Here is a 17,296-nt window from a genome sequence, read left to right as displayed (position 1 = left end):
CCCCCCCCCGCCCCCCCCCAGAAGTATATTATAAGGGTGCTTTCTACTTGTCCCAGGAGCCTTCTTGAACCTGTACTTTCCAGCACTTTAAGCAGTGTGGCTTTTTCTGATGAAACTCACTTGGTAAGAAGTACAAAATAGAAAAAGCATTTGCTCACCCCTCAGCTGAAGCCATAGCATGTACCTCCCTGCTGCTGTGGCTGCACACTGGCCCTGGTTCCAGTAGATAAAAGGAATAAAAACTTAAATGCTACACAGTGATATGGGTACATCTTCCCAGTTACACAGCAGTGGGTGTAGTAACCTCTGAGTTACAGATGGAAACATCTTGTTAGGCTGGGGAAGGGATGGAGAACTGAAAAAGTGAATCTAATAAACAGCCTTCAAGGCTATAGCTGTTTTAAAACCCTCCAAGTATAAGATAAACTCTGTTGTTCCCCCACACACACATACTTGAGCTGTTTGCTGCTGGCTTCTCTGGGATCAGATTCATCCTATATCAGAGAATGTTAGTAGAAAAATACTTTCACACCCCCATGTTCTCACTCAAGATGATGTCTACCTGTGGGCAAAATGCCACCTTTTTAATTAGCGTTCTAATTTTCCTCTGAGCTTTAGAAATATCCAAGATGCTTATTAGCTGAAAAAAAAACCCAGCTGCCTGCAAAAGAGCACAAGGCAGTGCTTGGGCTGCTGGAGCTGTGAGCTGCCTGGTCCCTGGGGTGATGTGTGTTTAGTACATTTGTCTGGCTTTTGTAAGAGACAAAGTACAAGCTGCCTTGAAATTGTTTTATAAGAGGTTGACAACTTAATGGTTTCTGAAAAGCTGCAATTTCAAATGGCTCACAAAGAGGCCTGGTACAGGAAGGCTTATAGGTATTTGGTATTAATAAGCTCCTTTAGGATTTAACAAAGATGGCAGAATTTCCGAGCAGCAATTGCTCTTCCTGTAAGAAGAACTATATAAATAGATTGGGATGAATTTTACGTATGTATTTTATAGGTGTAGATATTTTTTTCTAGTGGAACATGAATAGAAGTGGACAGCAAATTCAATTTCTGGTTCTGTTTTTGATTTGTGTGTACTTGTCCTTGGTATTTAATAACTGTATTGAAGCCTAGCCTGTCCATCAACTCAGTTGGTATTGGGCATCTGCTTCACAGGCCTTTTTTGCAGCTTAGCTTCATAATGTGTTCAAGAGACCTTAAGATCTTCTGGCCAATGTGCCTACAGTAACACAAGGTACTCTTTGAATATGCCTGCTTCCTTTAACCCTCCCTGCTTGCCAGCATCTTGTCTGGCTTTTATCTCTGGTTCTTCATTGTTTTTAGTGGGAGAGGTGCTTAACTCACAGTATAGGGCCAGACACTAACTCCTAGTGGCTTACAGGCTTAGCAGAGGGGAGGGATGGATTGGTTCCAGGATGGGTGATGGATACTAGAAGAGGCTGAAGACAGGAGGCTGTGGGAAGGAGTCAATGAACGGTTAATGTTTGAAGGAGAAGAGGGGCTATAGCAGCAAAATATCGGAAAGGCTGCAGATGACAATGTCACTAGGCAGATGGGAAGTTAGTTAAAACCTAAAATCTGTTTCTAAAGTCTGTTGGGATCCATATAATGGGTTCCAGGTACATCCTGTTGCGGTTGGAGGCTATGGGTGTGTTGGTTTGGTCTGGAGAGCCCTTAAGACTGAGGTCACTGTAGAAATCACCAAAACATTAGAAAAAATGCTTGAATAGGTTTGCGGTGTTGACATACAGCTTCTTTATTTAAAATAATAATTTAAAAATTTACTTAATGTCATGGAAATTTCTCCAATTCATTTGCAGAGAAAAATTTAGAGAATCACTGTCCCAACTGATGAGAGTCTGTGAGTTTGAATTCCTTGGTAAATTGCTAGGCTGAGTCCCCTGCCTTGCTCTATGGGACCCTTAGGTGTCTTACGTTGTCTGCTTTGTGTCTGCTCTCCCTAGGACCTGGAAAAATGCCCAGCTGGGAGAAGCCATGATCGAGAGCCTGGAAGCCCAAGGACTGCAGCTGGCCAAGGAAAAACAGGAGTATTTAGGTAGGAAACTCTTACTTCCAGAAGCCATAATCTCCAAAATAGCCATTTTGCTTTTCTGGAGTTGTCAGTGTGGTCAAGCCAAGCAGCTACAGGTTTTTACTGTTGACTTTTACTGAATGAGCTTTTGAGTAGTCAGCAGCTGAATTTCACGTCTTGAAGGGAGTCCAAACATGAAAATGTTAAGGTCAGATCTAGACATCTGTGTGCAGCCCTGCAGCTCCTCGTGGCTGGACTGTACAAAGGTTTGCTGTCCCTGAGAAGTTCGCATGTGCCGATTTCGCTGCTCACCAGACAAAGAGCCAATGCCTTTGTCTCCCTGAATCACACAGGACTAGTATTTCTGAGGCTGATCACAACTTTTCGTGCCTGACTTTTCTTCCTCTAGCTGGCTTTTTGGTCTTTCTCTACTTGATCTTTTGTCTGCATTTGCTTGTACTGTTCATATTGGAAATGGGAGCGTTTACATGGGCTTCTTTGAGGTATCTCATGGCAGTGGCTAATTTGTTGTTGCTCTCCCTGTGAGCAATGGAGAGAAAGCAGTTGCTCCAGATGAACGTAGAATAGTTTAGGTTGGAAGAGACTTCTGGAGGTTATCTAGTCCAATCCCCCACTCAGAAATCAGCCTCTGGATGGCAGTACCTTGGGTGCTCTGACTGCCTTAGGAGGTCTAGCTGTCTCTTCCTCACATTGCCCATAGCAAGAGCCAAGGGAGAGCAGCCTTTATAATCCAGATGCCTCCTAAGTTAGAGCAGTCCTCAAGGTTTAAAAGCCCTTACAACTTGGGGGCTGTTGGTCATGTGTGTGAGCCCAGTGACGTCTGGACAGTCACCTGCTTTAAACAAGCTAGCAGCAACTTTGAGTGCTTCAGGTTGGTAATGCCTTGAGCAGGGGCTCATGGTATCTACTCCTAATCATCAAGCCACTGGAGGAATCTTGAAGAGCCTTTTTCATTTCTGCATCCCTGCTGATTGGGGTGATTTCAGTACATGGTCTCACATGTAACAGTGGTCATAACTCAAGTACCAAGGCCTGTTCATTTTGGCCATCTAAGCACCATTCACACATGTAAGCTGATGGATGGGCTTCTATGTGAGGCAAGCAGGGAGGAGTGGTTCCACACCTGACAAAGGGATAATGGGGAGTGCTGAGAGGACTTGGAGAGACAGGAAGAAGATTAGAAACAGGAAAGTTTTGTCAAAATATTATTTTGCAACCACCAGAGCTGACTAAAGAGCCTAAGAGACTGAAGAGGGCTACAGTACAATAAAAAACAAGGCGATGGAGGAACAGAGGAATACAGGTTCTGTGGCAAACAGGATATAGTTGGGATATAAAATATATATTTTACTGGGTTCTTTGGTCCATGAAAAGAACATTCAGAGCTGGTCAATTGTCACAGTTGGTTCCCTTCTTTTGACAGCAATTGTCTATTTATTACTATATAACTGCTGAGGCTTCTGCCTCATTTAGCTTTACCTTCAATGATCTGTCTCCATCCTTTGAGGTCAGGCACTGCTCTTGGCAGCAGGTCCAGGCTCTCCGGAGGAAGCAGACACTGCTTTGGGGAATTACCTGTATCCTCCTGGAGTCTTCCACCTGCCTCCCACCAGGCTGGTGGGACTCAAGCAGGAACTTTGCAGAAGCCCATCAAGCCCTGGGCTTGCCCCCCAAGGAGGGGCAGAAGAGAGTAGGTGGAAAAGCCTCTGTCTAATTATAGTGCAGCTATGCTGGATCCTGGCAAGAAGGAAGAGGGCATGAGTGGGAAGGAAAGACAGGAGTGGTGGTCAGCAGAGCTTTCATAAAATAACACTACTGCTCTGGCACCAGGAGCACTGCTGCAGGCAAGAGGTAGCCATCTGTGTTCCTCCCAGCAGTAGGAATCCTGCCAGCAGCAGTAATCTCTCAGATCTCCAGTACAAAGGAAACTGGTAGCATTGTCCCCATCTAATATGGGGAAGACCTAATCATAAAGTGCCATGGTGAATCTGGCCTGCTCACACAGCAGCTGGGTGGCAGAGCTGAGAGCTAAACTCTGAGCTTAACTGTGCGAACTGAGGAATGAATTTCTGTCTAGCTTCCTGTGAGCAGAGCCTCTGGTTAAGGCTAGAGCGAAGCACAGGGTAGGTACATCAGGTCACAATGTGAGCGCCAGAGCAGAGTCTCTGGTGGGCATGTGTCCTTCTCAGTAGACAAGAACAACTGATGTTGAGAGGAGCTATTCCTCACAGCTAAAAGTTTTGTGGCTAAATTAGGGGATTGATTTCTGGGCTTGGCTGGGACATCCTAAGGTGACAATAGGGAGTGAATGCCCAGGGGCTGAAGGAGAGAGTGATGTGCTGGGCAGGTAGGGATGAGGCACTGAACTGCAGGAGGAGAACTGATGGCTGCTATGCAGTGTGTGACCTTGTGCACCCACTTAACCTTTCTGTGCTTTTGCTTCCTCACATGTGAAGCCGAGATAAGGATATTTTCCTGACTCAGGAAAAATCCTCAGCTAGAGGATTGCAAAGGTTAGTTTGTTAATGCTCTTTAAGAATATTGAGAGGAAACCTTAGGAGTACACAGCAATATGGTTGTTTAGTTTGTTAAATTATTTGGCAGGAGGGAAATTACAGACCATCCCATTAGTGTCATCTCAGCCTTTAGAGCCTCCCAGACAGATACATAGAGAGCAATAGGGAATGCTGTGTTTTCGAGCTCCAAACAGTCAATGTTTCTTATTCATAAATATCCCCAAGGTTATAAATTGCTTTTCTCTGCATTTGGCCTTGTGTGTGTGTGTGTGTGTTTGCAGATAAGCTAATGGAAGAAACAGAAGAGCTGTGTCTACAGAGGGAGCAAAAGGAGGTAGGTGTTCATCACAAGCCAATTCCCTTCATCTTCTATGTGTCAGGACTGGCCAGGATGTTGGGAGTTGTAGGTTTGAGAGCACACTAGGTTGCAGGGAGGGAGGCTGCAGAGCCAGAATAGTCTCCAGATGACCTCTGGGCCCTGTGGATGAAGAGAGGAATAAGAATGGTGCCATGGGGTGGGTCCTGGAGGTGTTTCCCTGCTCCCTTTCCCAGGCACCTTCCATGCAGCATGCTTGTGATTATGTCTCCAGGACGACCAGGGAGGAAGATCACATTAAATTCCCGTTCACTGGATTGAATTAAACACTTGTTATTTTGTAGATTCAAGAGGACTCTGTCAATCAACTTGTCTGTCTCCCCAGTTGGAAAGCAAATAAACAGACCTGACATGGTTCTAGTGTAGAGGTACCATTGTGAGAAGCAAGAATCAGCAAAAAGCAACATTTTTTGTTCTTTGGACACAGCAGAGATGGGGAAAATAACGAATGTTGCACTAGGGAAAGCCCAAGTGAGCACTCCCTTAGATGTGACTATTATGCCTTAATTTATCAAGTTTATTATTGCTTTCCAAACTATTCCTAGCTTGTATTTGCTTAATATAATAAAAGTAGCTAATTCTCATGTTTACACCAAATCTATACCATATTTATAGCGCCATCATAAAGTTATTGTAAGATAGCTTTGCAAATGGGTTGTCCTATTACGCAGTAGGAAAGCCTGCATGGATGTAAACCACCACATTGCAATCTTGCAAACTGCTGCATACCCTCTTTTCCAGCCAATCCAGAATGACTGTCACCCCTCTTTAGCAAGAGACAGCAATGCTAACCCAGGCTTCTCAGACCTATGGTTTTCCCTATGTACATTTCTGGAGAGCTAAAGTCCAGAGGTAGCTTAGACACTCCCTTAGGACTAAGCTACTTCTGCCTTTGCAGGGAGACATCCCTTTCTGGTGACATAGCCTACTGCACAACCCACAGCCATCAGGAGGGAAATGCCCTTGTCTAAAGACCCTGGAACAAATTTCTGCTCTTACAAAGCCAGGCATGGTATCTCCACTGCCCACAAAGAGTAGGTGGGGCCAGGTTAGTTTGAAGCAGTTTGTTACTGATGGAGAAATGGATATATAGCTCAGTGAGCTGCATCGATCTGACCTGCTGTGAGCCTGAAAACTTCAGAGCAATATGTCGGGAAAGCAGCTCGAACCATACATCTTCACCATGGAGCAAGAGTCTTATTTTGAATTTATCCAGCATCAATGCTGTTTTGTGACCTGCCTGGGTCTGCAGCAGGAGTGCTGCCTAGCAGCTAAGGCAGCATATCTACTTATCTCATAGCATGGGGACCTGACTGGGAGTGGGATTCTCACTGTACTTTGTCCCTGCCTCCCTCCATCTGCAGCAGATCTCGGTACAACTGCTTCCTCTAGGGTAGGGGAAGAGACTGTTTCACTGCTTGAAGATAGCTTGTGGTTTTCAGTGCTCTTAGAGCATGGTTTCATTAGCACAAAGGTAATGACAGGCTGATTAAACTGCAAAGCTGTAACTGTGCAGTTCATTTTTTCCTGTTCTAGTGGGGATGGGAAACCAGACTGAGCTAATAGAAATACCACGCTTGAGGCACAGCAGTGCCCAGGCTTTCTGTACTTGCACATGGAGGTGCCTGGAGATGGTACCTGCATGTTGAGTCCAGCTTTCCCAGGGAGCTTTGGACCTCCTGTAGATGTGCAGCAGAGCTGATCTGTGCAGGGAGCATGTCTGGAATTTCCAGGTGCCTGATAATCTAGCTGAGACTTCTGGATGTCTGGAAATCCTCAACCAACCTTCAATCCTATCTAATTGCCCCTGGACAGAAGTGTGGAGGAATCAGCCACCCTGTGGCTCTATGTAGCTCAGGTTGAAAGTCCCAGGCATTTTTAACAGGGAAGCTTTTCCTACGTGTGTCAGCAGAGTACATTCCTGTCTTCTCTTTTGGTCCAGGAACTTGAGCGTCTGAACCAGGTCCTGGAAGCAGAGAAGCATCAGTTTGAAGAGGTGGTACGGGAGCTGCGGCTGGAGCAGGAACAGATCAGACAGTAAGACAGCAAACTGCCCAGGGCAGCGACAGGACACAAACTCCCACACTGGGCAGAAGTGCTGCTGTGGTGGTGAATCAAAACAGTTTGTAAAATCCACCCATTTTGTGCATGTAGGGAGGAGATAAATGCTATATTGACCAAAACAGGAATGGTTGAGATCTGTTTACCTGCATTTGCTATCACTTGTGTGAACAATAAAATACAGCTTAGTTTCATTTTGTGTCCTGGACTCCAGCAACCTTGCTTTCAAAGGGCTGGGACATGAGCAAACCCCAGATTAGTCGGGGTAGCATGCCGATGGGCAGGTGCTAGAGGATTTCAGAGAGACAACTTGTTTGGTTGACTGACCAGCCACATGGCTGCCAGACATCAGAACCTGGTTTTCCACCATCAGCTGAATGACACTGGGTGGGTGACAAATTTGCCTCACCAAGAATAATTTTGTAATTTTAAGAGTTATGCTGTGCAAAATATGAACAGTAAATGTATTTAGAAAGGGAAGGATCCAAGTGCTTTGCCCCAAGTGTTGAAATAGCATGTTTTGGCATTGACCTCTTTTTTTTTTTCCCCCCTTTTCCCACCATAAATAACATCTCAGAAAAGACGGTGTGATTTTTGCAAACCATTTTTGTTTTCATAGACCTACATCTGCTTAGATATGCCTGCCCTGTCTGAGCTTTTCAAGTTGCAACCGTAGCCTTGCCCCTGCTAGAGAAGCATGGTAACAGTTGGCTTTGGTTTGACGATCAGGAGGCACAGTAAAGTTCTTGGATGCCCATAGTGTGTTCAAGGTGTGATGCTTTCTGGCAAGCCCCTGACTTTCCAGGACTGCCTGTACCAACCACCGGCCACTGGTTCTGCACTACGAGATCCACAGCCTGTGCGGTCTGAGCACAGTCTGTGGGGCTGGTGTTCCCCCGCAATAGCTATCATTCTTTTTGCTTCTTTAGGGAGCTAGAGCTCACAGCCCACTCCCTTAAAGGAGTGGAGGAAGAAAAGAAAGAGTTGCGAAGCCTGAGACAGTCCTTACAGAAGACCCTAGAGGTGAGTGACCACTTCTCCCCTCTGAGTGACAGCATTTTGGGAACGATCCAGGAGAAGTGACCAGGGCTGAAAGCAATTCTGTTCCGTGGAATGAATCTAGCATCTGCTAGTGCTTGAGTTAAGTCCTGTGTGGATGAACAGGTTTATTTGGTAGCTGATATGAAGGCCAAAATCCCCTGTAGAAAAGGACTAGAAGTGACATGGAGCCTAGCAGAACTGAACTTTTCTCAGCAGTACCAAGTGATGTGACATAGGGCAATAACCATAAGTTTGGAAAGCTCAGGTTGAACACAAGGGAGAGACTTTTCAGCAGGCAGGCAGTGGGAGAGGCCAAGGAACCTCCATCCTGGAAGGTTTTCACATCTCAACTGTAGAAAGCCACAGCTGACCGTATCTTGCTGTGTTGACAGACCAGCTTTGAACAGGAGGCTGGACTAGAGCTTACCAGAGGTCCTTTCCAGCCAACATGGCTATAAATCTGTGATAACTTTCTGATTTTTTTTTTTATTTTTCATTTTTTTCCCTCTAAATGCAACTCCCTAAGTCCTGGTGGAAATTGGAGTGGCAGAGAGGCCTTCCTTGTTCACAGAAGGGAATCATGTGCCACATGAGAATTTAGGAAATGGAGTGCTGATGTATTAAACCCTTTCTGTACTTGGTATCACTCTGGTGGCTTGGTGGAAAGGGGCTTTTCTAAATGCATTTCATTTGTGAAATTTCCATACAGCTGACCTACTGAAGCCCAATGTCATCCTTAATTTTATGTCAGATCCTGCAAGTTTGTCCAAAAATCTGTTACTGATTGTCCTGGTTTTGCTAGGATGGAGTGAATTTTCTTCTTAGTAGCTAGAATAGCTGTGTTTTAATTTCAGTGTGGAATTTGTTATGAGAAGAATGTCGATAAGGTACTAATATTATTAGTTGCTGCTGGCCCGAGGTCATTGTGTTTGGCTAGTTTGCAGGTGCAAAGGACTGGGAGAGGGGAAGCGTAGTAATTAGCAAAACCCAAAATTGGCATCTGGATGTGCCAGTGAGATACTCCGTATCATATAATATCCAGTGTATTAACCAGGGTTGACCAGAAAGCAGGGGTATTCTCACAGGGATCACTCAGGCTTGTTCTTCCAGGATTGCTGTTTTGGTTTTGGGACTGTCTCTGCTTTGGGATCACTGGTTGGGGACAGGCTGGGCATCGGTCGGTGGGCGGTGAGCAACTGCGCTGTGCATCACTCATTTGCATATTCTATTATTACTCTTATTATTCTTTTATTTTAATTAGTAAATTGCTTTTATCTCAACCCATGAGTTTTCTTTCTTTTACCCTTCCAATTCTCTCCCTTACTCCCTGAGGGGGAAGAGTGAGAGAGTGACTGTATTTGGCTGCAAGCCAAAGGAGTGAAACCCCTACACTGATGTTCCATTGAACTCTTCTCCTTGCCCACAGTTATGGGTATGAAAAAATAACTGGAAAGGTAGGGAAGGAGTGTTCATGCCCCAGTTGCACACCACACTTCACAAGAAAACAGTGTGGTATGTCCTACCACCTCGTAGTTAGAAGTACCACAAAGGGGGTGCCTTCAGTTCACTCTGAGGAGCAAGGTGAGGAGGGAGGGCAGGGAGGTGCCCATGCTGGTGGTACACTAGAGAAGCACAAGGCTGCAGTCCCTGAGCTGGGTCCTTGCCAGTGTATCGTGTCAAAGGAGCCTCCAGGTCCTCGCCCCCTTGCATAGTGAAGGTTATGGTGGAGGCTTGCTCCTGAAGAGGCAGGTGGGAAGAGGAAACCACGTTTTGATACTCTGATTTTTAACCTGAATGAGGAAAGTGGGGGTAAGGATGGAGAGACTCGACAGGGAGGAGCCAGGCAGTAACAGGAGCAGAAATGTTAGACTTTGCTGATACTGACAATCTCTGCACCTCTTCAAGGAGCTTTCACTGGAAAAGCAGCAAATGCTGGAGATGCTGGAAGAAAATGAGAGCCAGCTCCCACCTCCAACCAGCCCCAGCAAGGAGCTAAGCCCCATCTGGGGACTACACTGCAGCCTACAACAGATTGAAGAAAAGATGCAGCAACTTCTGGAGGAGAAACTCCTGGCAGAGAAGAGGTGAGGTGGGGGCAGGGACTCTTACGCTGGTGCCAGGGACAGGGATGTGGGATAAGATGCGACACAGTGTGAAGAGGATGGTGGGAAATGAAGTAGTTTTCCCTCTTGCAGGTCGGAGGCAATCAGAAAGCGTATGGCTAAATATTTCTAAGCTTAAAATTATCATTTCAAAACTGTTCCCCTGCTTACCCTGAGACCTGTAGAGAGGCAAGATCCTTTACAATTTCAATTCTTGGGTGCGGTAAGGGGAAGAGGACATTTCTGCCCTGTTCAGGCTTAGTGGTGCCAAATGATGTGGCTATCTGCTGACTTGCTTTTTGGTTGCCAACACAAGACAAGTCTGGAAGTTTGTCTGGTTCCCGTGGCAGGAGTTCAGGTTGTAAACACTTCAGAGGGGACAGAGGGAGGCAGGGCAGCTGAGCACCTTGTTGCCACCTGGGTCTGGAGCCTTTTGAGTCAGGATGTAGGCATGTGCATCCATTTGGTGTTTGCGGACTTATCCATAAGAAGTGTTTGGTGCTCCTGGACCTTGTCTGGGGGTTGAGAATGTTCCATTCAATAACTGTTTGCCTGGCTTTCTGCAGCAATGCCTGTGTTATTGAAGTGAAACGCAGACAGCGCTCCTGTTGGCAGCTCTGCTCAGGGCAGCTGGGTAGTTAAGCATGCCCCATCATGATACGGAGCCTCTTCCTTCCTGTGAGTTGTGCTGGGGTGGGAATGGTCATCTGCCTTTGCTGTGCCATGTGCCAGGATGAAGGAGAATGAGGAGCGGTCCCGAGCACTGGAGGAGGAGCGGGAGTTTTACTCGTCCCAGTCTCAAGCACTGCAGAACTCACTCTCGGAGTTGACTGCGGAGAAGCAGCAGGCAGAGAGAGACCTCAAGGTATCCCCTGAGTATGTTGCATATTGCTGTCCACGGGCCCTGAGTTCTCTCATTTTCCCTTTCAGTTCATCCCCTATCAAGTGGGAGACTTGGTTTTATTTTATTTCATTTTCTGGTCTCAAATCTTCATTTGCTATTCTTCGTCTCATGGTAACGTGAAGTTGCCGTGTTTTGTCTATGCAGCACTACTCTTTATTTTCTCATTCTGAGGCCTGATTAACCCATTCAGTAAAAGTCTTTTCCTTTGCTACTGTGAAAGCATCATCTAAAGATGGAGAGAGGAAAAAAAGTAAAAAGAGGAAAGGAGACACAATCAAGAATAAAGATTATTTCAAAGAAATGCTAATATGGACATTGCAGAACTGAGAAGAAATCTTCCCTCCTACCTTGTGCTCAGAGAATCAATCTTAAGATTTGTAAATCTTCAGAAACCTCTGCATTAACTTGGGCTCAAAAGCAGAGGAATGCAGGTGAGGTACCAGCCCTCCTTTGTTATCCCAATAATGGAAGATTCCTTAATCTATGTGAAGGTAATTGTACAAAGCATGCTGTTTTATTTTAGTCTAAATAAAGTAAAGGTTATGCTTATTATTGGCTATTTGATACTCAACCTCCTTCTACAAATATTTTGTCCAAAAAACCCCCCAATTCTTCTTTTTCCTGCACCAGCATTTTCTTACCCTGTAATCTTTTACTTGGCCAAACTAAAGCTAAGTTGACCTAAGCTGTATCAGTTATTCTCATTTGCTAAGCTGGATATTATCCTTTATTTCTAACTTTTCTTGTGTTTTGTTTCTGAAACTAAGTACTGTACGGCCCTTTGTGGGAACTGATTGCCTTTATGTTAAGTTCATCTTAGCTGGAAAGATGTCCCCCTGTTCCTTCACAGCTGCAAATACTTGCATAAGCACAAATTCACGTGTTGAAATACAGTCTCTGATTTCATGTGGCTCATATGGTGAGAGGGAAGCTGTGAAAATGAAAGTCAGAGTAAAGGAGAATTACTAAAATAATCTGGACTTTAAATTGAGATTCTGTCTGAAGACACAAATAACAACTTTTATGTTGTCTTGGAGTACTTCTTTTGGTTTTCCTAATGTTGTCTTTTAATTTTCATCTGTTTGGCGAGTCCCTCTCAGACCTTGTGAGTTAACAGGATGGTGATTGAGATGCAAGCTGTTCTTCAGCAATGCTTATTCTCTTCATCAGGCTGAGGTGAAGGTGCGCATGGACCTGGAGAAGAGACTGAGAGAAGCTGAGGAAGCATTGCAGAGCTTGGAGCAAGGCTTAAATTCTCTGGATTGCAACAAGGAGAAAGAGGAGAAGATGAAAGCAGACGTCAGTAACTTGAGAAGTAAGTCAATCATCCATGCTCTTTACTGATAGGCAAGCTCTGAGAGAGGAAATATTTCTACCTTTCTTCCCAGACACAAAAAGAAGTTCCCAAATTAGCAAAGCTGCACATAAGGTGCTCTCCCAACTCCTCATACCTCAACTACATCTCCCCTTTGAGAAGCCAGAATGTACTATGCAGGCACTTGATGTTTTGCCCTCAAAGGAGGTAAAAATTAACCCAGCCTTCCCTGTTGGGTGGAAGACAAGCCCAAGGGCAGAGGTGAGCAAATGCTTTCCCAAATGGCAAACAGGGAAGCTGTGGCAGAGCTGTAAAGACTTGCTAGATCTGAGTTATAAAGAGTCCTGATTCCCTGCAAGGTAATCTTTTCTCAGCCTTGCTTACAAGAACATCAGCAGTTTAAGGAGCAGCATGGTTGCTGTAGCAATGTGCTGGAAGGTTACCCAGCAGGTGAAGTTTGGATCCTTAGAGCTGAATTACTACATCAGTCCACAAGTCAGGTGTAAATCTCAGGTTTCTCAGAGCTTATCCCTGTTTCTTTGCCACCTCCATCCCCTTCTCTTTTTTTTTTTTTTTTTTGGTAAGTGGGGCATTACCCTATCATCTGACTTGAGTCAGGTTTGCGAATTGACATTAGCAGCTCCACTTGGGTGAAGCTTGCTTTTTTTCCATCCTCAAGTGAGTTAAGACTTAATTTCAGTGAAAGGTGTATGTACTGGGCCAATATAGAAAAGTGAAAAGTCCTGTGGCATTCTGAGCACTCTTACATATATGAGTATAAATACATGTATAAATACTTTTTGTATATATGCACATATTTATAATTTATATATAAAAATATGCATCAATAAGTATTAGTCAGTAGTTTCTACATTAGATTCCTAAACTGAGACAAAAGGGCATGATTCTGAACTTCATCCCACTGGCTCAGAGCCAGGGTAAGAAAATAGAGCTAAGGTGAATGTATTTAGCTCAGCATTCAACTAGAGCTGAGGTACCTGCACAGGGCATAAGTGAGTAACCTCTTGCATTGAATGTCTTCTGACACCCATTTCCAATCTTAGATTTTGGGGGCATGTTTTCTTCAAAAGAGTAAAAAGGTACTGATGAGCAAAACATTTGAGAAAGTGAGGGACCAGCAATGTTTTCTTTAACGTCATTCCAGCACAGATTGCCTCAGCCCTTCCAAGTGATTCCCGCATTTCTGCCCTTTTGTGTAAGAGCTGGAGTGTGTTAGCACGTGAGCTCTCTGAGCAGCAAGGGATCAGTGACAGGCAGGAAGACAGTAAGACTGGAATGGCAGAAGATAAGCCGGTTAGACAATAAGAGAAGATATGGACCAGGAAAATGAGCTTGTTTGGCAGATCAGGACAGAATAACGTTGTTAGAGTTTGGACATGGGGCTTTGCATGGAGCCTGTAATGTGTGTGTATGTGCTAGTATTTGCTATGCTATTAAGAAATCCTTGGCCATGTATGGCCTGGGTGTATGTGCCCATGTCAGTGTTGTCAACATCTCCCTTTCCACAGTTAGACTTGAGTGGTTTTAGAAGTCCTTCAAACAAAACATGATGAGCAAGGCTTCAGACCCCTCTGTTGCAAGACAGTTGAGAAGTTTTATTGTAATATCAACTGTTTTTGGCAGATGAATCATGAGCAGCTGCTGGAATGATTGCTGGGGAATGGATAGTTGCAGTTCTTTCTGTAATTTGAATATGCATTTTTTGGGGAACTGGAGGTTTTTCTTGCTTTGAACTTGTTCATTCTTGATGATATTCTGGTGCTTTATGGATTGTTGTTGGTGAAGATCTAGAGAGGTGTTGGATGTCATTACTTGGCTCAGCCCATCAGCAAGTGCAGTTCCTTGTGACTGGTTCATTGCTTGAAGTGTCTCTTCTGTCACTGCTCACAGTGGTGTCTTCTCCTCAGAGTTCTTTGAAGAATGCATCCGCAATGCTGAGCTGGAGGCCAAGATGCCCATGATCATGAAGAACTCTGTGTACATCCACAAGGCTGCCACTCGTCGCATAAAGAGCTGCCGCTTCCACCGCCGGAGATCCAGTGCTTCGTGGAATGACTGTAGGTATCAGGCAGCTTCTCACTCTATATCCTACAGGAGCAGATATGTGCAGCTGGTGCTGACAGAGCAGTAAGGTCTGAAAACGTGGTTCGTATTTCATATTCCCTAATAGTGGAATGAGCTACAGAGAAACTTAAAGCTTCTTTACCCAGAGAACAGGCACTGAGTCTGTGTGTTGGTTGCCTGTCTCTTCATGTATGTTGAAAGGTAATGGCTGTGGTGGTCCAGGACACATTAAAAAACCCATATGCTCAAAGCTAACTTCATCTGAATGCTTAATCATAGACTGAGTTAGATTGGAAGGGACACCTAGACATTGTTGAGTCTGATCCAGTGCTTAGAGTGGCTACCTGCAAGGTTAAATCAGTTCCTATGTAGAACCCTAAATCAGAGGCAGCTGTAAATAAGTGTATTTCCATGCTGTCAGTATGTGCCTCCTCTGAAAACTGTAAGGTGAAGCTGTTAGAGTGCAATGGTTAGCTTGTCCCTTGCCAGGGTCTCAGTCATGTTGCTAGCATGGGTTGTGTGCTCTAATGAAGCTTGGTCTTCAGTTTGTGTCCCTGATAGAGAGTGCTGACCTTTCTGTGCTGTTCTTGTTTTAGTGAAGCAGTCCCAGTCCTTCATCTTCTCATGCACAGAAGCTGAAAACATTGAGGAACTGAAAGAAGCAGCCAAAAGACTGAGCCGGGACCAGCACTTCAGGGAAACTCTCTATCAAATCATGAGGTCACAAAAGGATTCTGCTTCGGGGGATGAAAAGTGACTTTTATTGGGAAGGGGCTTTTGATCTCCATTTGCATTCAGCTCCACAAAAGTTATGCCATCAGGCACTAGGGTCAGAAGGGATAACTGCCCTTTGGCAGGGAAAGTGGGGGAAAGTTGTGTGTAGGCAATTCCTTCAGTTAGTGGCTTTGCTTTAGTTTGAATGCTCCCTGTAGCCTGGCAGACCTTCTCTGCTGATCATTCCAGATCTATTTGCTTCAGCTGCTTATGTTAAGCCACGTTTTGCTAAGATACAATGGCTGGTGTTAAAGAGAACCAGGAGGTGCCTCTTCTTTCCTTTCCTGTCTAGCCTGTCTGTCAAACACAAGTGCTTCTGCAAAAGCACTTTATCAGCCTATGCTCCAGCTAGTGTAACCTCCCCAGTCGGACACAGCTTACCCTCTTCTGCCTGATCCCCTCTAGGAAACAGCTCACTGCATGCCCCCAGTCATCAGCACTTTGGTGGGGCATGTTTCCTGGCACATTTCCTGAAGCCCACAGCAGTCCCAGCCTCCCAAGCATGGGCAATAACATCAAACACGGGGCAGTCTCTTGATGCTACATCATTTCAAGCAAACGGTAGCAGCACAAGGTGAAGACAACTCTGAGGATGCTGTGGATTTGGCTCCAAGGAGGATCATATGCAGAGAAGAGCTTATAGGTAACTCAGTGGCATTGATGCAAGCTGGAGGGAGGGTTGCATTGTGCTGACTGTGAGCTGAACATCCTGGGGCCACCTTTGCACTTTTTTTGCATTGGGACATCTGGCTGTGTCATGGCAGAAGGAGAAGCAGAGCTATGTGGTGTTACCTATAGGCAGATTCAGTGCAGAGGAGACTGACTCAGATGTGATGGCCTTCTTATCACCTCTGTAAAACCAGCTGGAGGACAGGTGGGTGAGGAGTGTCCAGCAACAAAACCCACTACCACTTGGAGAATTAAACATTGCTAGCAGCAAGCTGTCAGGGCTGCAGAGGTGGGGAAAATCATCTCTGTGTGTGCTGCAGTGAATAGCCCGTGTCCAAGGCTTTGTAATGTTCTCTGCCAGCCCTCTTAATTGCAATCCAGGTCATCTTGGACAAACTGGGACCTCTGGCAAGTCAAGGATGGTTTGGGAAAAGTGCTGTGGACAGCCTGTTCAGAGATGGGCTTCTGGCTGGCCTCCATCCCCTCCCAAGTGCTCACCATGGGGTTATTGCAGGGGAGGATTTGCCCTGTATGTGGTCATCTTGTATGTTACAGGAGAGGAATCACTCTGTTGTGGAAACCTGAAACCTCTCCCACCTATTTTAAGCAAGCAGCTGGGTAACAATTACCCATGCTATAACAACAGCCCTGCCTGGCGCTTACAGCACACGACACACATGCTCAAAGTGACCCTGCTATCCTCATGGTATAAGTTGGGAAACAAAGGAACAAACAATACGCCAGAGGAGAGGCATTAATGCTGGGTGGAGCGTACTGGGGGGTTGTGATGCTCCTGGAGGGAGTCACTCGGGTGTGACCAGAGGAAAAGCATTGAAGGTACAGCCTGTACTTTCCATTTCAGGCAGTTACTGACCTCTATCCTTCTGCCAGGCAATGGGAAGTTTTATACAATCGGAGGGTCCAGCACTGAAGGCTGACATTTTTGTGATGACAGGTGATGTGATAGGAAAAGAGAATTAGCATCCCTCCTTAGCACACCTCATCCTTCTGTGTTTTTTCCACTTGTGCTTGTGTGCCAGAAAGCCACGAATAAATTCTTGCTCCTGCAAGGCTGAAGGGCTGTAAGAAAGGAATACAGAGCTGGTTTTCCCCTTTACACTGTCTTCACATCATCTCTGGCTATTTTCCAGCTACAAGGTCTATATTATGTAATGCTGTAAGTGACAGAAAAAAATGACAGTCTGGGAGCGTATCTGTAATTCAGGCAGTTAGGAGAATCACCCTGTGGCTTGCGAAGGCAGCACCTTTGATCTATTACCATCAAAAGCCACAATATCACACTTTACAGAAGTATTGTACTTGGGAGGTAGCCACATCGGGTCTACCTTTACTGTGCATATTGACAGCAATAAATAAATAAAAGTTACACT

At 45.3% G+C, this 17,296-nt stretch overlaps 1 protein-coding gene across 1 annotated transcript in view; it reads left to right on the top strand.

Annotated features, from left to right (window-relative positions):
- The window catches only part of PLEKHD1 (pleckstrin homology and coiled-coil domain containing D1), a 25,777-nt gene extending 10,067 nt beyond the window's left edge, over positions 1 to 15,710 (top strand). The window contains 11 exon segments of the mRNA XM_010170898.2: positions 1,974 to 2,065; positions 4,860 to 4,912; positions 6,897 to 6,991; positions 7,945 to 8,038; positions 9,962 to 10,140; positions 10,891 to 11,023; positions 12,233 to 12,377; positions 14,306 to 14,455; positions 15,059 to 15,182; positions 15,642 to 15,664; positions 15,667 to 15,710. Coding sequence (XP_010169200.2) covers positions 1,974 to 2,065; positions 4,860 to 4,912; positions 6,897 to 6,991; positions 7,945 to 8,038; positions 9,962 to 10,140; positions 10,891 to 11,023; positions 12,233 to 12,377; positions 14,306 to 14,455; positions 15,059 to 15,182; positions 15,642 to 15,664; positions 15,667 to 15,710 — 1,132 coding nt within the window.
- Positions 15,711 to 17,296: the final 1,586 nt, after the last annotated feature.

This window comes from Antrostomus carolinensis, unplaced genomic scaffold (assembly GCF_000700745.2).
Source record: "Antrostomus carolinensis isolate BGI_N321 unplaced genomic scaffold, ASM70074v2 scaffold22246, whole genome shotgun sequence".
Lineage (NCBI taxonomy): Eukaryota > Metazoa > Chordata > Aves > Caprimulgiformes > Caprimulgidae > Antrostomus > Antrostomus carolinensis.
The sequence above is the reverse complement of the archived record's forward strand: the minus strand, read 5'-3'. Positions and strand labels throughout refer to the sequence as shown.